Source organism: Hemiscyllium ocellatum, chromosome 8, assembly GCF_020745735.1.
Source record: "Hemiscyllium ocellatum isolate sHemOce1 chromosome 8, sHemOce1.pat.X.cur, whole genome shotgun sequence".
In the NCBI taxonomy this organism is placed as follows: Eukaryota; Metazoa; Chordata; class Chondrichthyes; order Orectolobiformes; family Hemiscylliidae; genus Hemiscyllium; species Hemiscyllium ocellatum.
In genome coordinates this window covers 38,482,570-38,504,380 of record NC_083408.1, presented here as the reverse complement: position 1 = coordinate 38,504,380, position 21,811 = coordinate 38,482,570, and the positions used below count along the sequence as shown (strand labels likewise).

At 40.0% G+C, this 21,811-nt stretch overlaps 1 protein-coding gene across 4 annotated transcripts in view; it reads left to right on the top strand.

The window, feature by feature from the left end:
* The window catches only part of pcnx1 (pecanex 1), a 283,871-nt gene that overhangs the window by 60,347 nt on the left and 201,713 nt on the right, over positions 1-21,811 (top strand). For 3 of the 4 annotated variants that reach the window (XM_060828820.1, XM_060828819.1, XM_060828822.1), the window contains one exon: positions 21,435-21,540. In XM_060828820.1, the coding sequence (XP_060684803.1) occupies positions 21,435-21,540 (106 nt within the window). Of the gene's footprint in view, positions 1-12,858; positions 12,941-21,434; positions 21,541-21,811 lie in introns of all 4 variants that reach the window. The other variant, XM_060828821.1, reaches the window with a different exon arrangement.

The window sequence follows — 21,811 nt, the reverse complement described above, 5'->3', positions numbered from 1 at the left end:
ATTTTATAGTTATATAATGGGAAAGTGGCTGCTTAAGAATATATTGGCTTACTGAAAGCTGAGAATGTGGATATTGTCAATGACCATGGGGAAATGGCAGAGATGCTGAACAATTATTTTATTCCTATATTTGCAACAGGTGTCCTGTTATATCTTTAAGAATGACTTGTAACATCTTCCCCTATGACAGATGTTAAGCTAACTGGCCTGTAGTTTATTTTTGCCTTTTGTCTTCCTTTTTCAATAAAACAGTCACATTAGCTACTTTCCAAACTTTCTGAATCTAATAAGTTATGGTAACTTAAATTAACCCTTTCACTAGCCACTTTTCAGGCCCTACGATTAAATTCATCAGTTCCAACAGTTTACTCAGTATTACTTGCTTGACAATTCTAATTCTCTTGAGTTCTTTCCCCTTTTTCAATTCCTGATTTATAGCTATTTGCAGGATCTTACTTGTATTCTGTCTAGTGAAGACTGATGCAAAATAACTGTTCAATTCATCTGCCAGCTCTTTAACCTCCATTACAAATTCTTCAGATTGGTTTCCTACAGGACTGACATTTACAATACTTGTAAACTTGTTTTCTTTTTTAAATATCTAAAGAAACTTTTCTTATTTGTCTTTATATTTTTGGTTAACTCTCATTTTAATTTTTCTCTCTCCATTAATCTTTGAGTAATTCTGTTTTTTTTAAAAGTTTTGTCCAATCTTCTGATTTGTCACATAACTTCACATAGCTATATGTATTTCCTTTGAATTTGACTTTGACTTTTTAAAATTAACCATGCAAGGCAGGTCCATTCTTTAAGTGTTTTCTTCTTTGTTGGAATATATATGTGCTGTATTTTCTGGAATATCCCCTCAAATATTTGTTGATGTAAGTCTGTTGACCTATACCTTAACCTAAATGGACAGTTCAGTTTTGCTAGTGCTGCTTTCATGCCCTCAATTGTCCTTCTTTAACTTCAAAATAATAGTGTGAGGCCCACAGATCTCTCTCTTTAAACTGTACGTAAAATCCAATCATGTTAAGGTTCCTGCTACCAAGGGATACATTCACTATGAGATCAGTATTTAATCCTATCTCATTGGTTGAAACCAAGTCTAATATAGCGTGCTGTCTGGTTGGTGTCATGTCATATGCTGATCTTAGAAATTGTCCTGAAAACTATTCAATGACTTCTTAATCTAATCTCCTTATTCCTACCTGATTCTTTTCATCTGTATGTAGGTTAAAATGCCCCATGATAATCACTGTACCATTTTGACAAGCTTTTCATTATTTCTTCTTTGATACCCTGTCCTATAATGTGGTTGCTGCTAGGGGACCTGTACACAACTTCTACAAGTGACCTCTTGCCTTCATTATTCCTCATCTCTACTTCATGTGCTTAATTGAAGCTCAATTTCTTTTTCCTGGAGTGTCGGAAGCTGAGAAGTGATCTTATAGAGGTTTATACAATCATGAGCGGCATGGATAGGATAAATAAGCAAAGTCTTTTCCCTGGGGTCGGAGAGTCCAGAACTAGAGGGCATAAGTTTAGGGTGAGAGGGGAAAGATATAAAAGGGACCTAAGGGACAACTTTTTCACTCAAAGGGCGGTACGTGTATGGAATAAGCTGCCAGAGGAAATGGTGGAGGCTGTTACAATTGCAACATTTAAAAGGCATTTGGATTTCTCCAGCTTCCTCATTTCCCCTCCCCCCACCTTGTCTCAGTCGGTTCCCTCAACTCAGCACCGCCCTCCTAACCTGCAATCCTCTTCCTGACCTCTCCGCCCCCACCCCACTCCGGCCTATCACCCTCACCTTGACCTCCTTCCACCTATCCCACCTCCATCGCCCCTCCCCCTAGTCCCTCCTCCCTACCTTTTATCTCAGCCTGCTTGGCTCTCTCTCTCTTATTCCTGATGAAGGGCTTATGCTCGAAACGTCGAATTCTCTATTCCTGAGATGCTGCCTAACCTGCTGTGCTTTGACCAGCAACACATTTGCAGCTGTGATCTCCAGCATCTGCAGACCTCATTTTTTACTCGAGGATATGGAGGGATATGGGCCAGGTGCTGGCAGGTGAGACTGGATTGGGTTGGGATATCTGATCAGCATGGACGGGTTGGACCGAAGTGTCTGTTTCCATGCTGTACATCTCTATGACTCTATGAACTGCTTCTGTATTGTGGTTTCCTAAGTTTAGATCATCCCTCTTTGTTATGCTAGTAACATCTTCAATTATCAGAGCCAATCCTCTTCCTGGCTTTCTGTTCTTCCTAAATGTCACATACTGCTCAATACTCAGAGCTGAATCTAGGTCATCCTGGAGCCATGTCTCAGTAACTTAACTGAGTTTCTATTTAGATCAGAATGATCTTAAGTCTAACAGTATCTATTGCCTGCCTTAATCAAAGGTTTGACAATCTACTGCATATACAGGCTAATCTGACCACAAGCATTCCTCTTTTTAGTGTTTATAATTCTGGCAGCTGGAAAAAGAATAAATAGGATCGTCAGGTTTTGGCCTTCTATAAGGAGTGTTCAACACTGGACACTTCTGATATTTCACTTGCATGTTATAAAACTGGTATTGACCATAAACAAAGTACTTTACTTTTTGACTACATAATTAGATTTAGTGTGGAAACAGACCCTTCGGCCCAACAAGTCCCCACCGCCCCGCCCCGAAGCGCAACCCACCCAGACCCATTCCCCTACATTTACCCCTTCACCTGACACTAAGGGCAATTTAGCATGGCCAATTCACCTGACCTGCACATTTTTTTGGACTGTGATTCGGAAACCGAAGCACCCAGAGGAAACACAGGCAGACACGGGGAGAATGTGCGAACTCCACACGGACACTTGCCTGAGGCGGGAATTGAACCTGTGAGGCAGCAGTGCTAACCACTGTGCCAGAGTGCCGCCCATAATAGCTCTAGTTAACACATTATTTGTGCTGACACTTAGTAACACCTAGGAATCCAAACCTGTTGCAACAGAGCCAGTTGCCAATGGAAATTGTAATCGATTTCCAGTTGGCCTGTGGCAATGAGCCCCTAGTTGGGCTGTTTCAACTGGCACTTGCTTCATTCCAATGCTAGGATTACTTAAGCAGTTTTTGGGAGAGGGATAATTTAAGTTAGACTTTCATGTTGTTGACCTTTCATCAGAATTGTTCATAAGTCTGTTGCCCACAATGTTCTTGGTGATAGAGGTCACAGGTTTGAATTGTTGGATGAATTGCTACAGCACATTTTACAGGTGTTACACATTGCCCGATTTGCATGGAGTGAATGTGATATATGCTCATCAAGGGGCCAGTTTTGTCCTGCATTGTGTTGAGCTTCTTGTGTGATTGGAGCTGCACCCATCCATACCCATGGTGAGCATGCCATCACACTAATGAATGGCCTGTCTCTTATCAATGCTGTACATGTTTTGGGTAGTTGGGAAGTGAATCACCAGTAGTGTGATGCGTTCATGTAACCATAATATTTGTATGATGAGTCAAGCTTAGTTTCCCTTCAATGGCAACACCCAGAATGTTGGGTGTTGTGAATTCAGTGAAGGCATTACCATTGAATGTCAAAGGAGATGGTTTGGTTCTCTTTTGTTTGAGGTGAGCACTTACTGGCACTTTTGTGGTATAGATATTATGTGTCATTGAATGTTGTCCAGGCTTTACCTCAATGGACTTGACTATGTCAGAATCTGAGGAGTCCTGAATAGTATTGAGCATTGTGGGAAATTTTCTGACATTGAGGGTGGTAAGGTAATTGATGAAACAGCTAAAGATGAGTGGGCACAGGGCACTAGGCTAAGGAACCCCTGTAGTAATATTTTAGAAGTGAAATTATTGGCCTTCAACAACCACAGTAACTACTTTTTGTGCTGGGTAATTCTCATTGACTTCATTTTTGTCAAAACTCCTTAAATGGGTAAAATTCAGTCATGTCAGTGGCATTTAGTCTCTCATTCACTCTGGAGTTCAATTCTTTTGCTTTTTATAGACCAAGGTCAAAAGCTGAGCATCTGTCACGCAACAACCCAAACTGAAGTTCAATGGATAGGTCAATGATTTGTATTTGCTCCTTGTTAATGACTAGGATGAAGGAGCCAGTTTGAATTTATCCTTTTTGTGGGTGGAAGACACCTGGGCGTTTTTCCACTTTGTATAGTAGGTGCAAACATTGTATTGAAACAGCTTTGATAGGGCTATCGTAAGGCAAGTTCTGGAGCTGAACTCTACAGTACTACTGTTATATGTTGTCAGGGCCCATAGCCTTTGCAGGATCCATTGTCTTCAGCTGTTTGTTGCTATCACTTGATGTGAATTGAATCGGCTGAAATCTGGTATCTGTGGGGTCTTTGGTGTGCCCAAAATACAATTATCCACTTTGCATTCTGACTGAAGAAACTTGCACATACTTTAACTTTTTTTTTGCTCTGACGTGGTGGGCTCTTCCATCATTTAGGAGTTGGGTATTTCTTCTGGTTGTTTAATTGTCTAGCACAATTCATGATTGAATATGGCGGGACTCGAGAGTTTGATCTGATTGGATACAGTCTACCTCTGTCTTTGCTGATAAATATGATATCATTTTAAATGCTTGTTTTCACCCATCCCCTTCTGCAATCTTGGACCAATCATCTGTCAATCAAAACACCATATACCAATTACCAGTGTGGGTGGGGGAACCACAATTGTTATGTCTCTAGCTTGAGAGTAGTGCCCATTGGTTTCATTTGTGCTTTGCTGAGGCCTATCTTATTTGTCTTATTGGCTCCTTATAGGACTCTAGTTTAAGTTTGACATTGATAGCCTGCTACCACAGTGTGTACTTCCATGAAAGAATATAGAGAATCGGTGGTGCTGTTGTTAATTTAACACTACTCACTATGGCTAGGTTGAGGAGATGGTGGCTGAACAAGATCAAGAAGGTCAAGGTGAACAGTTGCCTTTTACCAGAGATGATGGAGGAATTGAGAGCTAAATTGCTTTTTGGGCAGTGAAAGTGGCAGTGTTCAGGTCTGTTTTCAGTGAGCTATTTACAGCCTTCTCATGGGCTACTCACAGTTGAGAACCTCTGTGGTGAAACACATTTTTGGAAATTAATTTAGATACAAGTTAGGAGCAAGAGTAGGAGACACAAAATGCCTAGGTGTCTCCCATCCACCCTTAGCCTTTCTAGCCCTTCCTACCATTCATGGCTAATCTGATTGTAATCTAACCTCAACATTCTATCTACCCATGGTAACTTTTCATCCCCTTGTTTACTAAGAGTCTATCAACCTTCCATTTTTAAAAAAAAATTCAAATGCTCTGCTGCCATCTCTTGATATGAAGGTGCCAGTGTTGGACTAGGTTGGACAAAGTCAAAAATCACATGGTACTGTATTATAGTCCAACAGCTAGTGTTTTCAAGTAAACCCATTGGACCATAACTTGGTGTTGTGATTTTTTTTGACCATCTTGTGTTGAAATAGTGAGTTCCAAAGCCTCCAGAGCTTTTGTGCGAAAGAGATTTGGTGTCATCTCTAAAATGGGGGACCCCTAACTCTAGATTCTCCCACAAGAGGCATCATCCTTTGCACAAAAGTCCTGTCAAGATTTTTAAGGATGTTCTATGTTTCAATCAAGCTGCATTTATTCTTCTAAACTCCAATGCATGCAAGTCTATCTGGTCAAACCTCTTTTCTTAAAACAACCAATCTAATCCTAATGTTCTGGTAGTACATCTTCTCTAAACTGCTTCCAATGCATTTACTTTCCTTCCTTTGCTAAGGACACCAATATTGCATATATTGATTGCAATAGTTATAGGGAGGATATTATCAAGCTGGAAAAGGTTCAGAAGAGGTTTACCAGGTTGTTCCCGGTATGAAAAGTTTGAGTTACAAAGAAAGGCTGGATAGGCTGGGACATTTTTTACTGGTCCTTATAGAAGTTTATAAAATAATGAGGGATTAAAATAGAGTTAATAGCAAGTGTCTTTTCCATAGGATGGGGGATTTCAAGATTAGGGGGCACATTTTTAAGGTGAGAAAGGAGAGATTTTAAAAAGACATGAGGCAATTTTTTTTTACACAGAGGTGGTTTAAGTGTGGAATGAACTTCCAGAGGAAGTGGTGTATGCAGGCACCATTACAATATTTAAAAGACATTTTAAATGGTGCATAGGAATGGTTTGGAGGGATATGGTCCAGGAGCAGGTAGGTGGGACTAGTTTAATTTGAGATTATGTTTGGCATTGGTTGGACCAAAGGACCAGTTTTCATGCTGTGTGGATCTATGATTCTATGACATGATGTCTCCAATTTCCTGTTGACTGAAGCATAACCTCCTAACTTTCATATATGATTTCCCTTTTCATAAAAAAAAGCTATTAACTTGCCTAATTTCTTGCTGTGCATGCACATGAACCTTTTGTGATTCATGCACTAGCGAGGGCAATCAGTTCACCCTGCACCCCTGAGCTATGTGACCTCCTAATCAAAATACACAATTTCACGTTTTTATACCCCCATTTGCCCATTTCTTTATAAAACCAAATTACTGCGGATGCTGGAATCTGAAACCAAGCTTTGACAAAGGTCATGTAGACTCGAAACGTCAGCTCTTTGCTCTCCTTACAAATGCTGCCAGACTTGCAGAGATTTTCCAACATTTTCTCTTTTTTGGTGCCCATTTCTTTAACTTGTCTGTATCCCTTTGCAGCCACCTTATGTCCTCTTTAGAAATTGTTTCCCACCTTTTGTGTTATCAGCAAATTTAGAAGCCATATATTTGATTCCTTCATTCAAATCACTTCTATAAATAGTGAAAACTTGAAGCCCCTTACACTGAATGCTGTGGCACACCACTCCATCATGCCTACCAAAAATATAATCCATTTACGCCTGATTTCTGTTTCCTGTTCAGGCCAATATGTTACTCACTATACCATATGCTTTTATTTTCCACATTAACCATTTGAACATCTTATTAACTATCCCATTGCATTAGATCCACTGGTTCCCCTTTATCCACAGCACATATAGTTTCTTTTTAAGAAGTTATAATAAATTGTTGACTCTACCTGATTACCTTGAATTTTTCCAAGTGTCTTGGTATAGCATCTTTTTCCAAAAAGCTTCTAACTAAAACAGAATATTTTAATTTTTAAGTGATCACAAAAAACTGGGATCCTAGTGTCTCATGTCTGTCTGTATGCTGGTTCATTTCTGCAGCACTTATTTTCTGAAAATAATTGGCTGTCTTAACCGCAGTTGGCAATCCGACAACCCCACATTAGAATTGAAATTGTCAAAAGTAGGAATTTGTTATTTTTTAACATAGAATATAGGAGCAGGAGTAGACCATTCAACCCTTTTGAGCTTGTTTTGAATATTAATTATGACCATAGCTGATCATTGAGCTCCATACTCTTATCCCACTATTCCGCCCCAGCCCCCTTCAACATTTCCCTTGAACCCTTAAGTCACAAGAGCCATAGCTACCTCCTTTTTGGAAGCGCACAATGTTTTGGTATCAACCATTTCCTGTGGTAGTGAATTCCACAGGCTTACCACACTCTGGGTGAAGACATTTCTCATTTCAGTTCCAAAAGGTTTATTTCTTAAACTATGACTCCACTTTCTGGGTGCTCCTCTTTCAGGATTGTCCTTTTTTGTCTAACTTGTCTGATTCTGTTAGAATTTTACAAGGTTCTGTCAGGTCATCTTGTTCATCCAAACTCCATCCTAGCTGACCCAATCTCTTCTCATGTGTAATCCTACCATCCGAGGAATCCATTTGGTAAACCTTCACTGCACTCTCTCCAAAGCTAAAATATCCTTCCTCAGATAAGGAGACCAAAACTGTACACACTATTCCAGGTGTGCCCTCACCGCTGTCCTGTATAATTTTTTAAAATCCACTTTTATGGGATGTGGGCATCGTTGGCTGGCCAGCATTTATTGCCTGAACCTAGTTACCCTTGAGGTGGTGGTGGTAAGCTGCCACCTTGAACCGCTGCAGTCCACCTGCTGTCAGTTGGCCCACAAAGCTATTGGGGAGGGAATTCTATGATTTTGACTTTGCAACAGTGAAGGCATGGCAATAGATTTCCAAATCAGGATAGTGCGGGCTTGGAGGGGAGGTTGAAGGTGGTGGTGTTCCCACATAGCTGCTGCCCTTCCAGATGGAAGTGGTCATGGCTATTTGAGGTTCTTTGGTGAATTTCTACATTGCAACTTGAGTATAGTCCACACTCCTACTGAGGAGGAAGTAGATGTTTGGCCAGTCAAGTGGGCTGCTTTACCCTGGATGGTGTCAAGCTTCTTGAGTGTTATAGAGTCATGGACATAGGGTCCTACAGCACAAAGACTCAAACTAGTTCAGGCTGACCAAAATGTCCATCCAGGCTAGCCTCATTTCTCTGCACTTGGCCCATGTCCTTCTAAACCTTTCCTATCCATGTATTTGTCCAAATACTTTTTCAATGTTGTTTATGTACCCTCCTCTACCACTTTTGCTGGCAGTTCTTTCCATAAGTGTACCACCTTCTGTGTTTTTAAAAAAAAAGTTGCCTCCACAGGTTCCCTTTTATTCTTTCCACTCTAACCTTAAAATTATGCCCTTTAGTCCTTGACTCCCCAACCCTGGCGAAAAGACTTCGTGCAGTCGCCCTATCCATGCCTCTCATGATATTATACATTTCTATACGATCGCTCCTGAGTCTTCATGCTCTAAAGAACAAAGTCCTAGCTTGTCCAAGCTCTCCCTATAACTCAGACCCTTGAGTTCTGGCAACATCCTTGTAAATTTCTTCTGTACTCTTCCAGTTTAATAACATCCTTCCTATAGCAAGGTGACCAAAATTGAACACAATACTCAGCAAGTGCGGCCTCACCAATGTCCTGTACAACTGAAACATAACTTCTGTACTTACAATTTCTATACTCAGTGCCCTGATTGATGAAGGCCAGTATGCCAAAAGCAGCCTTCACTGTCCTGCCTACCTGTGTCTCCACTTCCAGAGAACTGTGCACCTGAAATCCAAGGTCATTCTGTTCCACTATGCTCCTTAAGGCCTTGCCATTCACCATGAAACTTCTACCTTGATTTGACTTTCCAAAATGCAAGACCTCACACTTATAATCTATATTAAATTCTATTTGTCATTTCTTAGCTCATTTTCCCAGCTGATTAAGGTCCGGCTGCAATTTCTGATAACCTTCCTCACTGTTCATGATACTACCTATTTTAGTGTCATCTGAAAAACTTGGCAATCATGCATTGTATGTTCTCATCCAAATCATTGATATAGATAACAAACTGCAATGGGCCTCAGCACAGACCCTTGAGGCACTCCACTAGTCACAGGCCTCCAGTCCGACTAGCATCCTTCCACTATTACCATCACACTTTGTGCCTTGCAGATCGTGGGCAGGGTTTGAAGAGTCAGGAGGTGAGTTACTCGCTGCAGTATTCAGAGCTCTGACCTGCTCTTGTAATCATTGCATTTAAGTGGTGAGTCAGTTGAGTTTCTGATCAATGGTAACTCCTAGGATATTGATAGTGGGGAATTCAGTGATGGTAACATCATTGACTTGCAGCAAGTTGTCCTTATTCCTGTAATTGAATCCTCTCACCATGAAGGCCAACATACAGTTTGCCTTCTTTACTGTCTGCTGCACCTGAACACTTATTTTTATTGTCTGGTTCACTAGAATGCTCAGGTCTCATTGACTATTACCCCTCCGCCCCTCTAAATTTATGACCGTTCAAATAATAATCTGCCTCCTTGTTTTTTGTACCAATATGAATAACCTCACATTTATCCACTTTATACTGCATCTGTCATGCATTTGCCCACTTGTCCAAATCACACTGCAACATCTCTGCTTCCTCCTTACAGCTCATTCTTCAACCCAGTTTTGTCATCTGCACATTTTCGGGTATTACATTTAGTTCCTTCATCTAAAATGTCAACATATGTTGTTTTTGTATTCGTATTGTTGTATTTACTATTACAGATTTGTTATTAGGCAGAATTAAATGGGATGTTCTCTCCCAGATCACTGCTAAATACTTACTCAAAGCATTGTTTTTTTCATTAGTGCTGCAAATAGCTGACATTTATTACATGGGAATTGTAAAGAATGTGTGATCTGTTGTGCCGAAAAGACTTCCTATGTTTTGCTTTGGGAGTAAAAGATGCATTTTTAAAATAAAGATACGTTTTCTTCATTTTAGTCCAATTCACTATCGAAGGTACCGATTGAAGTATGATTCCGTTTATACTGATCTAGCATTTTGTTTGAGTGTATTTTTAATTTCTTTTTGGATGATGTTGGCAGGACTGCATTTATTGCCTATCCTTAGTTTATCTGAGAGGGTTCTGTTTGGTCTTCTACATGGAGCGCTGTTGTCCTTGAGTACACAAGGTGGTGTTGCGAGTTTTTCTATTTGCTGATGACAGTTTTCAGGGCTGGTCTATGCTGTTGCAGGGAGCTTGGAGAATTGCTATATTTCATCCTATAGATAATAAGAATTAGTATTGACCGACTGACTGAAGCATGAGGACATAAGATGGTGAAATACATCATAGTCCATGTTCTATTAAGTGCAGTGTCTAAGCATGTATTCTTTGAGAGATCATGGGACAGCGATCAGAATCTGAATTCCTAGTTGTTTCATGTAACACAGGCACAAGCTCTTTTTCCCCATCTTTCTCTTCCTAGTTTGATATATTGTGGTTAGCATTAATGTCCCAAATTGCTCAGCTTACACAGCATTGTCTTGCGTTTCAACCTGAATACCTCAAGTTCTTGATGTTTCATTAATATGCAAGGAAGAGGAGTTAATAAGGAACAGTGGATGGAGCGTTAATTGGGAAATGAGTGGATGTTGGGGAGAACAGTGTGCAAATTAATTTTAATATAATAGAATGAAAAGGAACTGTTTGTGTATTGAGCCATTTGCTGCTTTATGCTGGTCATTCATTGAATCAGATCAGAAATCTGTTGTATTGAAACTCTGTTTACAGATATAAACACAATTCTGTCACCTAACTTTACTTGTTTCAGGTAATTCCATTTTTTTCTGAGGTTTGATGCTTTGACTAATGGGTATATCATAACTTCTGAACATATCTATCCTTGCATAATGACTATTTTGGTGGTACTGTACATTAGAATAATATACCAATGACTTTGTGAAGGGTCTACATGCAGTGTCTTGGTTGCAAGTTTAATATATGTAAATACATTATTATAGCACATCTAGTAAACATTCTACAATTGAATAATCATTTTCCATTTCATTAACATTTAGTTTAATTTTTTTTCACCAAATCCATGAGGCAGTTTTTTGGTTACTTTTCATATTTGATTAACGTTTGTATCCCTTTTTAGTTTGCCGCCAGGCGTATCTTTTGTGCAGAAGAGTACATTGGACAGTCAGTGCTCTCTGCTAATAAACACGAATACTGTATAAGACTCAATTTGACTTTTGATTAATTTCAAACATCAGCTGCACTACTGTGAAGAGGTACTGAATCTAATTCTGACGCTTCCCCACTGGACATAGCAAATAATCAAAAACATTGTGCTCAACTTGCATAGCTCCTAGCAGTCAACTTCAGACTACATTAGCAAAGAACTGAGAGCAGCTCTCCAACTCCTCTTGGCAATAGTTGGTGCATAACAGTGGAAATTAGGTACAATGGAAAGAAACTGTGACATTGCCTAATAACCAGCTTTTAAATACTGAACTGAGGAGAGGAATAATAAAAAAAGCATAAGTGAAATGTAGCAAATCCTATATAAAAATGTCAAGACTGTCAGTGTTTTATTAGATTATTGATATGTAAGTCTAATTTTGGTAAAATAGTTTTGGTATCCAGCAACTTAAAGACTTGCTGCCCATATCAAAGGATCAGTTCTTTTCTGTCTCAAAGTGGCAGATCTTCAGTTAAGTCTCCTAGACTTAATAATGGTTGCCACCCAGCTAGTAAGGACAAATAGAATAAATTTTAAACCTGTTGTTACACATCCGAGGTATAGGAGGAACTGCTGAAATTGAGAAATAATACTTACACTTCCAAAAAATGACTTTGTCGTTCTGTTGATTTAAACATCCAAGTAGAAATTATAGACAGCTCAATGTTGTAAAGTTGTATACATTACGGTTACAACTGATGTCACAGATTTACTTCTGATCAATCTGGCTTTGATTCAGCCCAAAGAGTCTGTCATACTGTAAACTCAGAGTCGTATTGCATAGTATGGTATTCCATTCTGGCTTTCACCTGTTTGTAACAGGATAGATACAAACCTAAAATATTTCAAATTGCCAAAAAGTTGGATGCAACTTGCATTTTCAAATTACTAATTGCTTCCATAGTTTAACTCTGGTAATAGTCTTACCTTAAAGTTAAAGACCATCAGTTCAAGTCCTACTCCAGGGACTTAAATATAACACTTCATACTTAACTGCAGTATTATGAGGATGCTAAACTGTTGCCCTAACTGCCTCCTTTAGTGGCCTAAACAATCTCTCAAACCTTTTAAAGAAAAGCATTGGAGTTCCTATGGTATCCTGGCCAACATCTATTCTCAGTCAACATTACATAAGCAAGTTATCAAGCTTGCAGTGCACAAATTGGCTACTTAGCTTCCTTGTATTAAAAGGTTAAATGTACTTCATTGGCTGTGAAAGGGTAAAGGTTAACCTGAAGTCATGAAAAGTACTAGATAAATGAAAGTTCTTTCTTTAACAAATCAAAACTTTCAAATTACATCATTAAACCACGACAGATGAAGCTTGATCCGCGTGTTTTGTAATTTGTTTTTCTCCCCTTTTCCCTGCACAGATTTTCCCTGCCATGCACCTTTACCAGCCAAGAGGACAAGCTGCCAGGCCTCTATCAATGCTGTCAAGCTGGGCACAAGGAGGTGTGTGAAAATGGCCCATGGTAACTTGGTCCCATGAAACCCCACACCACACCATTTTCCCCCCCAACCCACTCCTTCACCGCATCCCAAACCTTCAACCTCTACTCATGTGAAAGTGCCTGATTTCTGTTTTGCACCAACCCCACGATGGCACAGTTTAGCTTGTAAGGATGTTGGTGTTTTCAAAGTTTAAGCAACTTTGAGAACCAATCCCTGATTGGAATTTTTCTTTGAAATTACCTGTCGATTTTTCTTAAAGCTAAATGTATGAAAGACATAATTACCAAGCTTAAAATTATATGTAGCTTATTTAAGGTCAACTTGGTGATGTTGAGTATTGCAATTGTAATAGTCAGTATCATAAAGTGGGGCAATGGAGGTTTGTTTCTCCTCCTCTAAGCATGGGTTTATGCTCTGAAAAGTGGATTAGTCATGTGATATCTGTGCTGAAGAGAGAAAATATCAGTGTTAGCAGTTTAAACCTCTGATCATCCGACTAAACAATGGCAGAGGTTGGAAGCAAAGCTGCCCAGCGGATCTTTGAGCAAAAAAAAATTTTGAATCCTGTAGGAATTATCGTGTATCAATTGTTTTTGGAAAGGATTGCAGTAGAAATTCTGTATTTGATTTACCCACACTCTTTAACATGTAGTAAATGCGTGTGCTTTCCACCTAGATGCCAGATGATATTAACATTGACAAATCAGCATGTATTGAATTACTAAAAAAGAGCATGCAGTAATCATTAGATCTTTATATATTGTGTTAAAACGTATGTAAATTAAGCAATTGAAATTGAGACAGTAGAGTGTATAGAGCATAGATTCAGTTGGACATTGCAAGGTTTGTAGAATTTCAAATACAAGAAAATCTTGAACAATAAGATGTCTTTTATTCAAACTGACATTAGGGTGTGAGTTTACAGGTGAGCTTCATTTATGAAGAATGAGGCAAAACCAACAGAAACCAACCTGTTGGTTGAAGATTTGTAAATATGTGGCATAGTCCTAAGATCAAATGTAAGGGAGTCAGGACAGAGCTGTAGATAAGATTTTTACATGTTGCAAACCACAGCGATCTCTGCCTGTTTCTGAGAAATCAAGTTTATAATCTATTTTTACATGATGCCGTGGCTTCTAGTTGTTGTGTTCCAATTCATTTCTGAGATATAAGCATCATTTGACTGAACCAGGTTTGATTGCCCATCCCTAGTTTTATTTTGAACTGCTACAGTCCATTTGGTGTTGATACACCCATAATATTAGAAAGGGAGTTCCAGGATTTTGACCCATGAACACTGACGGAATGGTGATATAGTTATCAGGGAAGTTGAAATATCATTTCATATTAAATCATTGCAGCTGCTCCAAGACTCATGGGCTGAAATAAGGTGATTGAAAGAGAAATAAAAAGACAAATGGGATTTCTTCTCGAGGCCAAAATTAAGAATGAAAATTGTGGTTTCCAGGTAGTAGGATGGTAGTTTTATTTTTCCCTTGCAGTGAGAGATAAGGGGAATTATTTTTACACAAAGTTGTTCCACCTTGACTTCCATTTCCATACAGCTCATAGGGGAGGCTATTTAAGATTAAAAGGGTGGTGAATAAATTAAATTTTGAAAAGATAAAAAAAGGAATAAAATTAGAGTATTGAAAGGCAGTTTCTCAAAGTGGTGGCTGTGACTAGCAGAGTTCTCAGAGGTCCCTTGCATAAACGTCAATTATTCCATGTATTTCTCAACAAAGTATTGTCCAAATATTGCATACGTGAGTACAACAAAAGGCAGGCTAAATAATTATGAAGACTCAAAAAAGCTTCAAATACATACTTATGGTGAAGGGGTGAAGTAATGTCAGGTGGAGTTCATTGTGTGGAAGTGAGGTGACAGATTTCGGTGATAACTAAAAGTGCTGTTTATATTTTGAATGAAGACGGATTTGGAAGAGTGGTGAGTTTTTTTTTGATTTAGTTCACAAAACCTGAACAGCATGACTAGGATTTGTAACAAGATGTATTGAATAGAAAAGTTAACACTTCTTTTTATCCAAGAAAGATTGGTTCTGGGTCCACCGCTTTCCATCATTTATATAAATGATTTGAATGTGAATATAGGAGGCATGGTTCGTAAGTTTGCAGATGACACCAAAATTGGAGGTGTAGTGGTCAGCGAAGGAGGTTACCTCAGTACAATGGGATCTTGATCAAATGGGCCAATGAGCTGATGAGTGGTAGATGGAGTTGAATTTAAATAAATGTGAGGTGCTGGATTTTGGAAAGGCAAATTAGGGCAGGACTTGAGCATTTAATGATCAAGTTCTGAGGAGTGTTGCTGAACAAGGAGATCTTGGAGTGCAGGTTCATAGTTCCTTGAAAGTGGAGTCATAGGTAGATAGGATGGTGATGAAGGCATGTGGTATGCTTCCCTTAATGTTCACTGCATTGAGTACAGAAGTTGTGAGGTTGTGTTGAGGCTGTACAGGACATTAGTTAGGTCACTTTTGGAATATTGTGTGCAATTCTGGCCTCCAGAATGTTGTGAAACTTGAACGGTTCAGAAAAGATTCCCAAGGATATTGCTAGGGTTGGAGTTTGAGCTATAGGGAGAGGTTGAATAGGATGGGGCTGTTTTCCCTGGACTGTCGAAGGCTGAAGGGTGACATTATAAAAGTTTATAAAATCTTGAGAGACGTGGATAAGGTGAATAGCCAAGGTCTTTTCCCTGGGGTGGCGGAATTCAAAACTAGAGGGCATAGATTTAAGGTGAAAGGAGAAAGATTTAAAAGGGACCTAAGGGGCAGCTTTTTCACAGAGGAATGAGCTACCTCCCAGCAGAAGTGGTGGAGGCTGGCACAATTACAACATTTGAAAGGCATCTGGGTGAGTATGTGAATAGGAAGGGTTCAGAGAGAGATGGGCTATATGCTGGCAATTGGATTAGTTTATGACATCTGGTCGGCATGGACAAGTTGGACCAAAGGGTCTGATTCTGTGCTATGCACCTCTATGACTCTATTCATGTAAAATCTTGGTAAGACTGTAATTGAAGTAATGGGTGCAATTTTAACCATTAGACAATATCACAGATTCAAGGACATTTTACAGTGTAGAAGAAGTTATTTGACCCACCAGTGTGCCTGAACTGTCCCGTTAAATGGGCATGATTACGTAGTGCTAATCTTCTGCTTTTCCCTCATACCCTTGGACATTGCTTTCATCCAAACAATTATCCAATGCCCTCTTGAATAATTCATTTGAACCTGCCTCTACCAGATACCAGGTGATACATTCCACACCCCAGCTGCACACTGAGTGAAAACATTTCCTCACCTAATCCTCACTTCTTTTGAAGATCACTTTAAATCTATTCCCACCTGTTCTTATTACTTTTACGAACTGGGAACAGTTTCTTCTGTCTACTCTATCCAGTCTGTTCGCAATTCTGAAAGCACCTGTCGGATCTCCTTTTTGCTGCCTTCTCTTCACAAACTGAGCCATCTTCTTCACTCTGTCCTCATAACTAAGGTCTGGATATTCCAGACCTTAGAGGAATACAGACGCAAAAAGACTTGGAAAAATTGAGTTGCAGAACATAAAGATTTTAAAGTCTGGTTGAAGATTTGTAGATTTGTAGCTCGGGTGTCCGTTGTTGTGGTTCTGTTCGCCGAGCTGGAAGTTTTTGCTGCATCATCAGTGCTATTGGAGCCTCCTGTGAAGCGCTGCTTTGATGTTTCTTCCGGTATTTATAGTGGTTTGTTCTTGCCGCTTCCGGGTGTCAGTTTCAGCTGTAGTGGTTTGTATATGGGGTCCAGGTCCATGTGTCTGTTAATGGAGTTTGTGGATGAATGCCATGCCTCTAGGAATTCCCTGGCTGTTCTCTGTCTGGCTTGTCCTATGATGGTAGTGTTTTCCCAGTCAAATTCATGTTCCTGGTTGTCTGAGTGTATGGCTACTAGGGATAGCTGGTCGTGTCGTTTTGTGGCTAGCTGATGTTCATGGATGCGGATTGTTAGCTGTCTTCCTGTTTGTCCTATATAGTGTTTTGTGCAGTCCTTGCATGGTATTTTGTAAACTACGTTAGTTTGGCTCGTGCTGGCTATTGGGTCCTTTGTTCTGGTGAGTTGTTGTCTGAGTGTGGAAGTTGGCTTGTGTGCTGTTATGAGTCCTAAGGGTCGCAGTAGTCTGGCTGTCAGTTCTGAGACGCTCCTGACGTATGGTAGTGTGGCTAGTCCTTTTGGTTGTGGCATGTCCTCGTTCCGTGGTCTATCTCTTAGGCATCTGGTGATCAAGTTGCGTGGGTATCCGTTTTTGGCGAATACCTTGTATAGGTGTTCCTCTTCCTCTTTTCGCAGTTCTGGTGTACTGCAGTGTGTTGTGGCTCTTTTGAATAGTGTCCTGATGCAGCTTCGTTTGTGTGTGTTGGGGTGGTTACTTTCATAGTTTAGGACTTGGTCTGTGTGTGTTGGTTTCCTGTGTACCCTTGTGGTGAATTCTCCGTTGGGTGTTCTCTCTACTAACACGTTTAGGAATGGGAGTTGGCTATCCTTTTCCTCTTCTCTCGTGAATCGTATTCCTGTGAGTGTGGCGTTGATGATTCGGTGTGTTTTTTTTAGTCGTTAATTTTAAAAACCACTAATCAGGAATGGACCCAGACCATAGAACAGGCTATCACTACAGGACAGAACAGGACAACACTTCGCAAAAAAAACGGCACTAAAAGAAAAAAATGGACAAACTAACCCACAAACAGGAGGACACTACAACACACACCTGGGTTAAAAACTTCTCCCACAGACAGCTCACAGACATGGAAAGAACTATACTGGCCAAGGGACTCAAATACAACTACAGGGATGCCAACACAGCAGACTTCCTAGCAGCACTAGAATGCACACTCAGGAACAATGGACTGACAGAAGAGACACAACAAACAGTGAGACAAACGGTCGTACCTATGATGATAAGAAAACGACATACACATAACCTCAACACCAAGGAGAGGGAAGCACTGAAAGCACTGAAAAATGACAAGAACATAATCATACTACCGGCAGATAAAGGCAGAATGACGGTCATCTTAGATAAATCAGACTACATCAATAAAGCACAACAACTCCTCACAGACACCAACACCTACCAAACGAAGGATTCCAACCCCACACCACAACTCACCAATAGAATAATCAACACACTAAGGAATCTACAAAAAAACGGACAGATAACCAAAGCGGACCAGCAAAGAATGAAACCTGAAAGCAACAACACCCCCAGATTCTACGGACTACCCAAAGTACACAAACCAGACATCCCACTCAGACCCATAGTATCACTACCAGGGACACCAGCATACAAACTGGCCAAAGAACTACAACAAAAACTGAAACACCTAGTCAGCGGATCCAAACACTCCATACAATCAACACAGGAATTCTTGGACATCATCAGGAATACACACATAGACAAAGAAGAAACCATGGTATCATTCGACGTGACGGCACTGTTCACATCGATTGACAAAACCCTAGCCAGAGAAACAATAGCCAACCTACTGGACATACATAACAGAACACAGGAGGCCGAACCTATCAACAAGGACGGCATACTTAAACTACTAGACCTGTGCCTCACCATACACTTTACATTCAACAATCAGATATACGAACAAATCAACGGAACACCCATGGGATCACCAATCTCGGGACTCATAGCAGAGGCAGTTATGCAAAGGTTAGAACATACAGCCCTACCACAATTCCAACCCAAACTCTGGATCAGATACGTCGATGACACCTTTGTAATCATCAAAAACACAGACATAGAAAAAACACACCGAATCATCAACGCCACACTCACAGGAATACGATTCACGAGAGAAGAGGAAAAGGATAGCCAACTCCCATTCCTAAACGTGTTAGTAGAGAGAACACCCAACGGAGAATTCACCACAAGGGTACACAGGAAACCAACACACACAAACCAAGTCCTAAACTATGAAAGTAACCACCCCAACACACACAAACGAAGCTGCATCAGGACACTATTCAAAAGAGCCACAACACACTGCAGTACACCAGAACTGCGAAAAGAGGAAGAGGAACACCTATACAAGGTATTCGCCAAAAACGGATACCCACGCAACTTGATCACCAGATGCCTAAGAGATAGACCACGGAACGAGGACATGCCACAACCAAAAGGACTAGCCACACTACCATATGTCAGGAGCGTCTCAGAACTGACAGCCAGACTACTGCGACCCTTAGGACTCATAACAGCACACAAGCCAACTTCCACACTCAGACAACAACTCACCAGAACAAAGGACCCAATAGCCAGCACGAGCCAAACTAACGTAGTTTACAAAATACCATGCAAGGACTGCACAAAACACTATATAGGACAAACCGGAAGACAGCTAACAATCCGCATCCATGAACATCAGCTAGCCACAAAACGACACGACCAGCTATCCCTAGTAGCCATACACTCAGACAACCAGGAACATGAATTTGACTGGGAAAACACTACCATCATAGGACAAGCCAGACAGAGAACAGCCAGGGAATTCCTAGAGGCATGGCATTCATCCACAAACTCCATTAACAGACACATGGACCTGGACCCCATATACAAACCACTACAGCTGAAACTGACACCCGGAAACGGCAAGAACAAACCACTATAAATACCAGAAGAAACATCAAAGCAGCGCTTCACAGGAGGCTCCAATAGCACGGATGATGTTCCCTAGCCAGGGAACGAAACGTTTGCAGCAAAAACTTCCAGCTTGGCGAACAGAACCACAAGAACATAAAGAAACCAACTGTTCTAGATTGTTGAATAAAAGGGCATGCTCATAAGAACAAATGTGAGGAAATGTTGGAGCCTGGAGGAACATTTTTACATGGTATCTTCCATTGCCACACAATCTTCAATTGTGTTTTTTAAATAGAGCAGTGAATAGAGCATTTAAGAATAGGTTAGATAAGTGGTTGAAGGACTGAGTGATTAATTGGTGCACACAGTGGGCCCATGGGATTAGATCTATGACTTGTACAGTGAATAAACATCAACTTCAATAGGTTGGGATGAACAGAATGTTTTAATTTTAGAATTTGTATGTGATTCTGTCAGTTTACTGAAACACCAACCTTCACTTAAACAGCATCTTAAATATATTTAAGCATCCAAAGCGCTTGGGCATGTGATCAAAATTTGACAATGATCCAAAAAATGAGATATAAAGACAGGGAGCAAAAGCAGGGTCAAAGAGGTGTGTTTTAGGGAATATCTTAAAGGAGGAGAAGATTGGTCCAGAAATAGAAAGATTTTGGATTGGAATTCTGGAACTTCGGGCCAGGGGTAGTTGAAGATATGGCTGCCAATAGACGATCTGGAGATTTGGGATGCGAAAGGGGCCAGAATTAGAGGAGCATGGAATGTTGAAGGACTGGAGGAGATTGTAGAGGTCTAAAGCTATGGAGGGATTTGAAAAGAAAAATAGCAAGGCCATATCCAGCTGAATGTTAAAGGAAGAGCATTGAAAGGGTTAAGTGCCTTAAAGAGTGGTCATCTTCCATGGTCGCATTGTCTTCCATGACTTTGATTTTGAAAAAGTGCTCCAAATCAGGAATCATAAAGATAAATAAAATTAAAACTATTTTTAGTGGATTACCCGAGTCCATAACCAGAAAGAACAGATTTATGGACATTGACAAAAAAAACCTGAAACGGCATGCATAATAGCTTTAATACAGTGAGAGGATAGGATTCCGAATGAATTCCTCATTTTGTGGTAAAACAAATTTAATCACAACATTCAAAGGGGAATTGGATTCATCCTTGAAGGAAAGCACCAAAGATATATGTAAAAAGTAGGTGAATGGAACCAGCTATTCAAAGGAACTGTCAGGGACCTGAAAGGTAAAATAGTCTCCTATACTGTTACGTGCAAAAACTATTTCAGTAAACTTGGAAACCTGACTGGAGGTGTTCAAACATGGAATTGAACAAAGCCATAAATTTGGGAGGTGACAACATGTTCAAAGAATTTGAAGTGTAAAGGAAAGTTGGAGATGGTAATTAATTTCGAGAGTGGAGGTAGATTTTGTGATTAATCAAAACAAATGAAGTATAAAATGAACAAAGAGTGGACTTCCATTTACGTAGTGTTTATCATCACCTCACAACAGCCCAAGTGCTTTCCGTCAATGAAATAAATTTGCATTGCAGCCCCTGTTGTTATTTTGGAAATATGGTGGACAATTTGCATGCCGTAATGTCCCACAGACAGGGTGATAATGAGCTGGCAATCACTTTGAGTTGGCTGAAGGATAATTATTGGAAAGACACCAAAGAGATGAATTGTAACTTGCAAAGTGCACATTGCAGTGTTGTGGAGCAGCTTTAATCAAAACTTTACTTGACTTAGGCCATTTTGGCATAAATTTTCTTTAGTTGCCTTCAAATTTTGCAATTGCTTATGTTTAATTTACAGTGACCCAGGAGGTGGAATAGAGATGACCGAATTTGTACGGGAAGCTACTCCTCCAGTTGGCTGCAGCTCACGCAATTCCTACGCCGGTGTAGACAGCAACCACCAGGTACTGTTAATATATTGTTGCAAAATAAACCAGTATGTGTTATGAACACAGCTTTAAAATTCAAGAATTAAAATTAAATTTGTTCTTAACATTTTTCTTCCATGTTTCAAGCAACTTACAGAATTACGTTTTAATATCTACAGCATGTAACATATGGAATACCATCACCAAGTTACCTCTGATTCTAGTGTCCTGACGACCCAGGCATGTATTCCACATGCTTAGTGAACTATAGACTAATAAATTTATGTAGCCCCCTTTTTATTTGTAA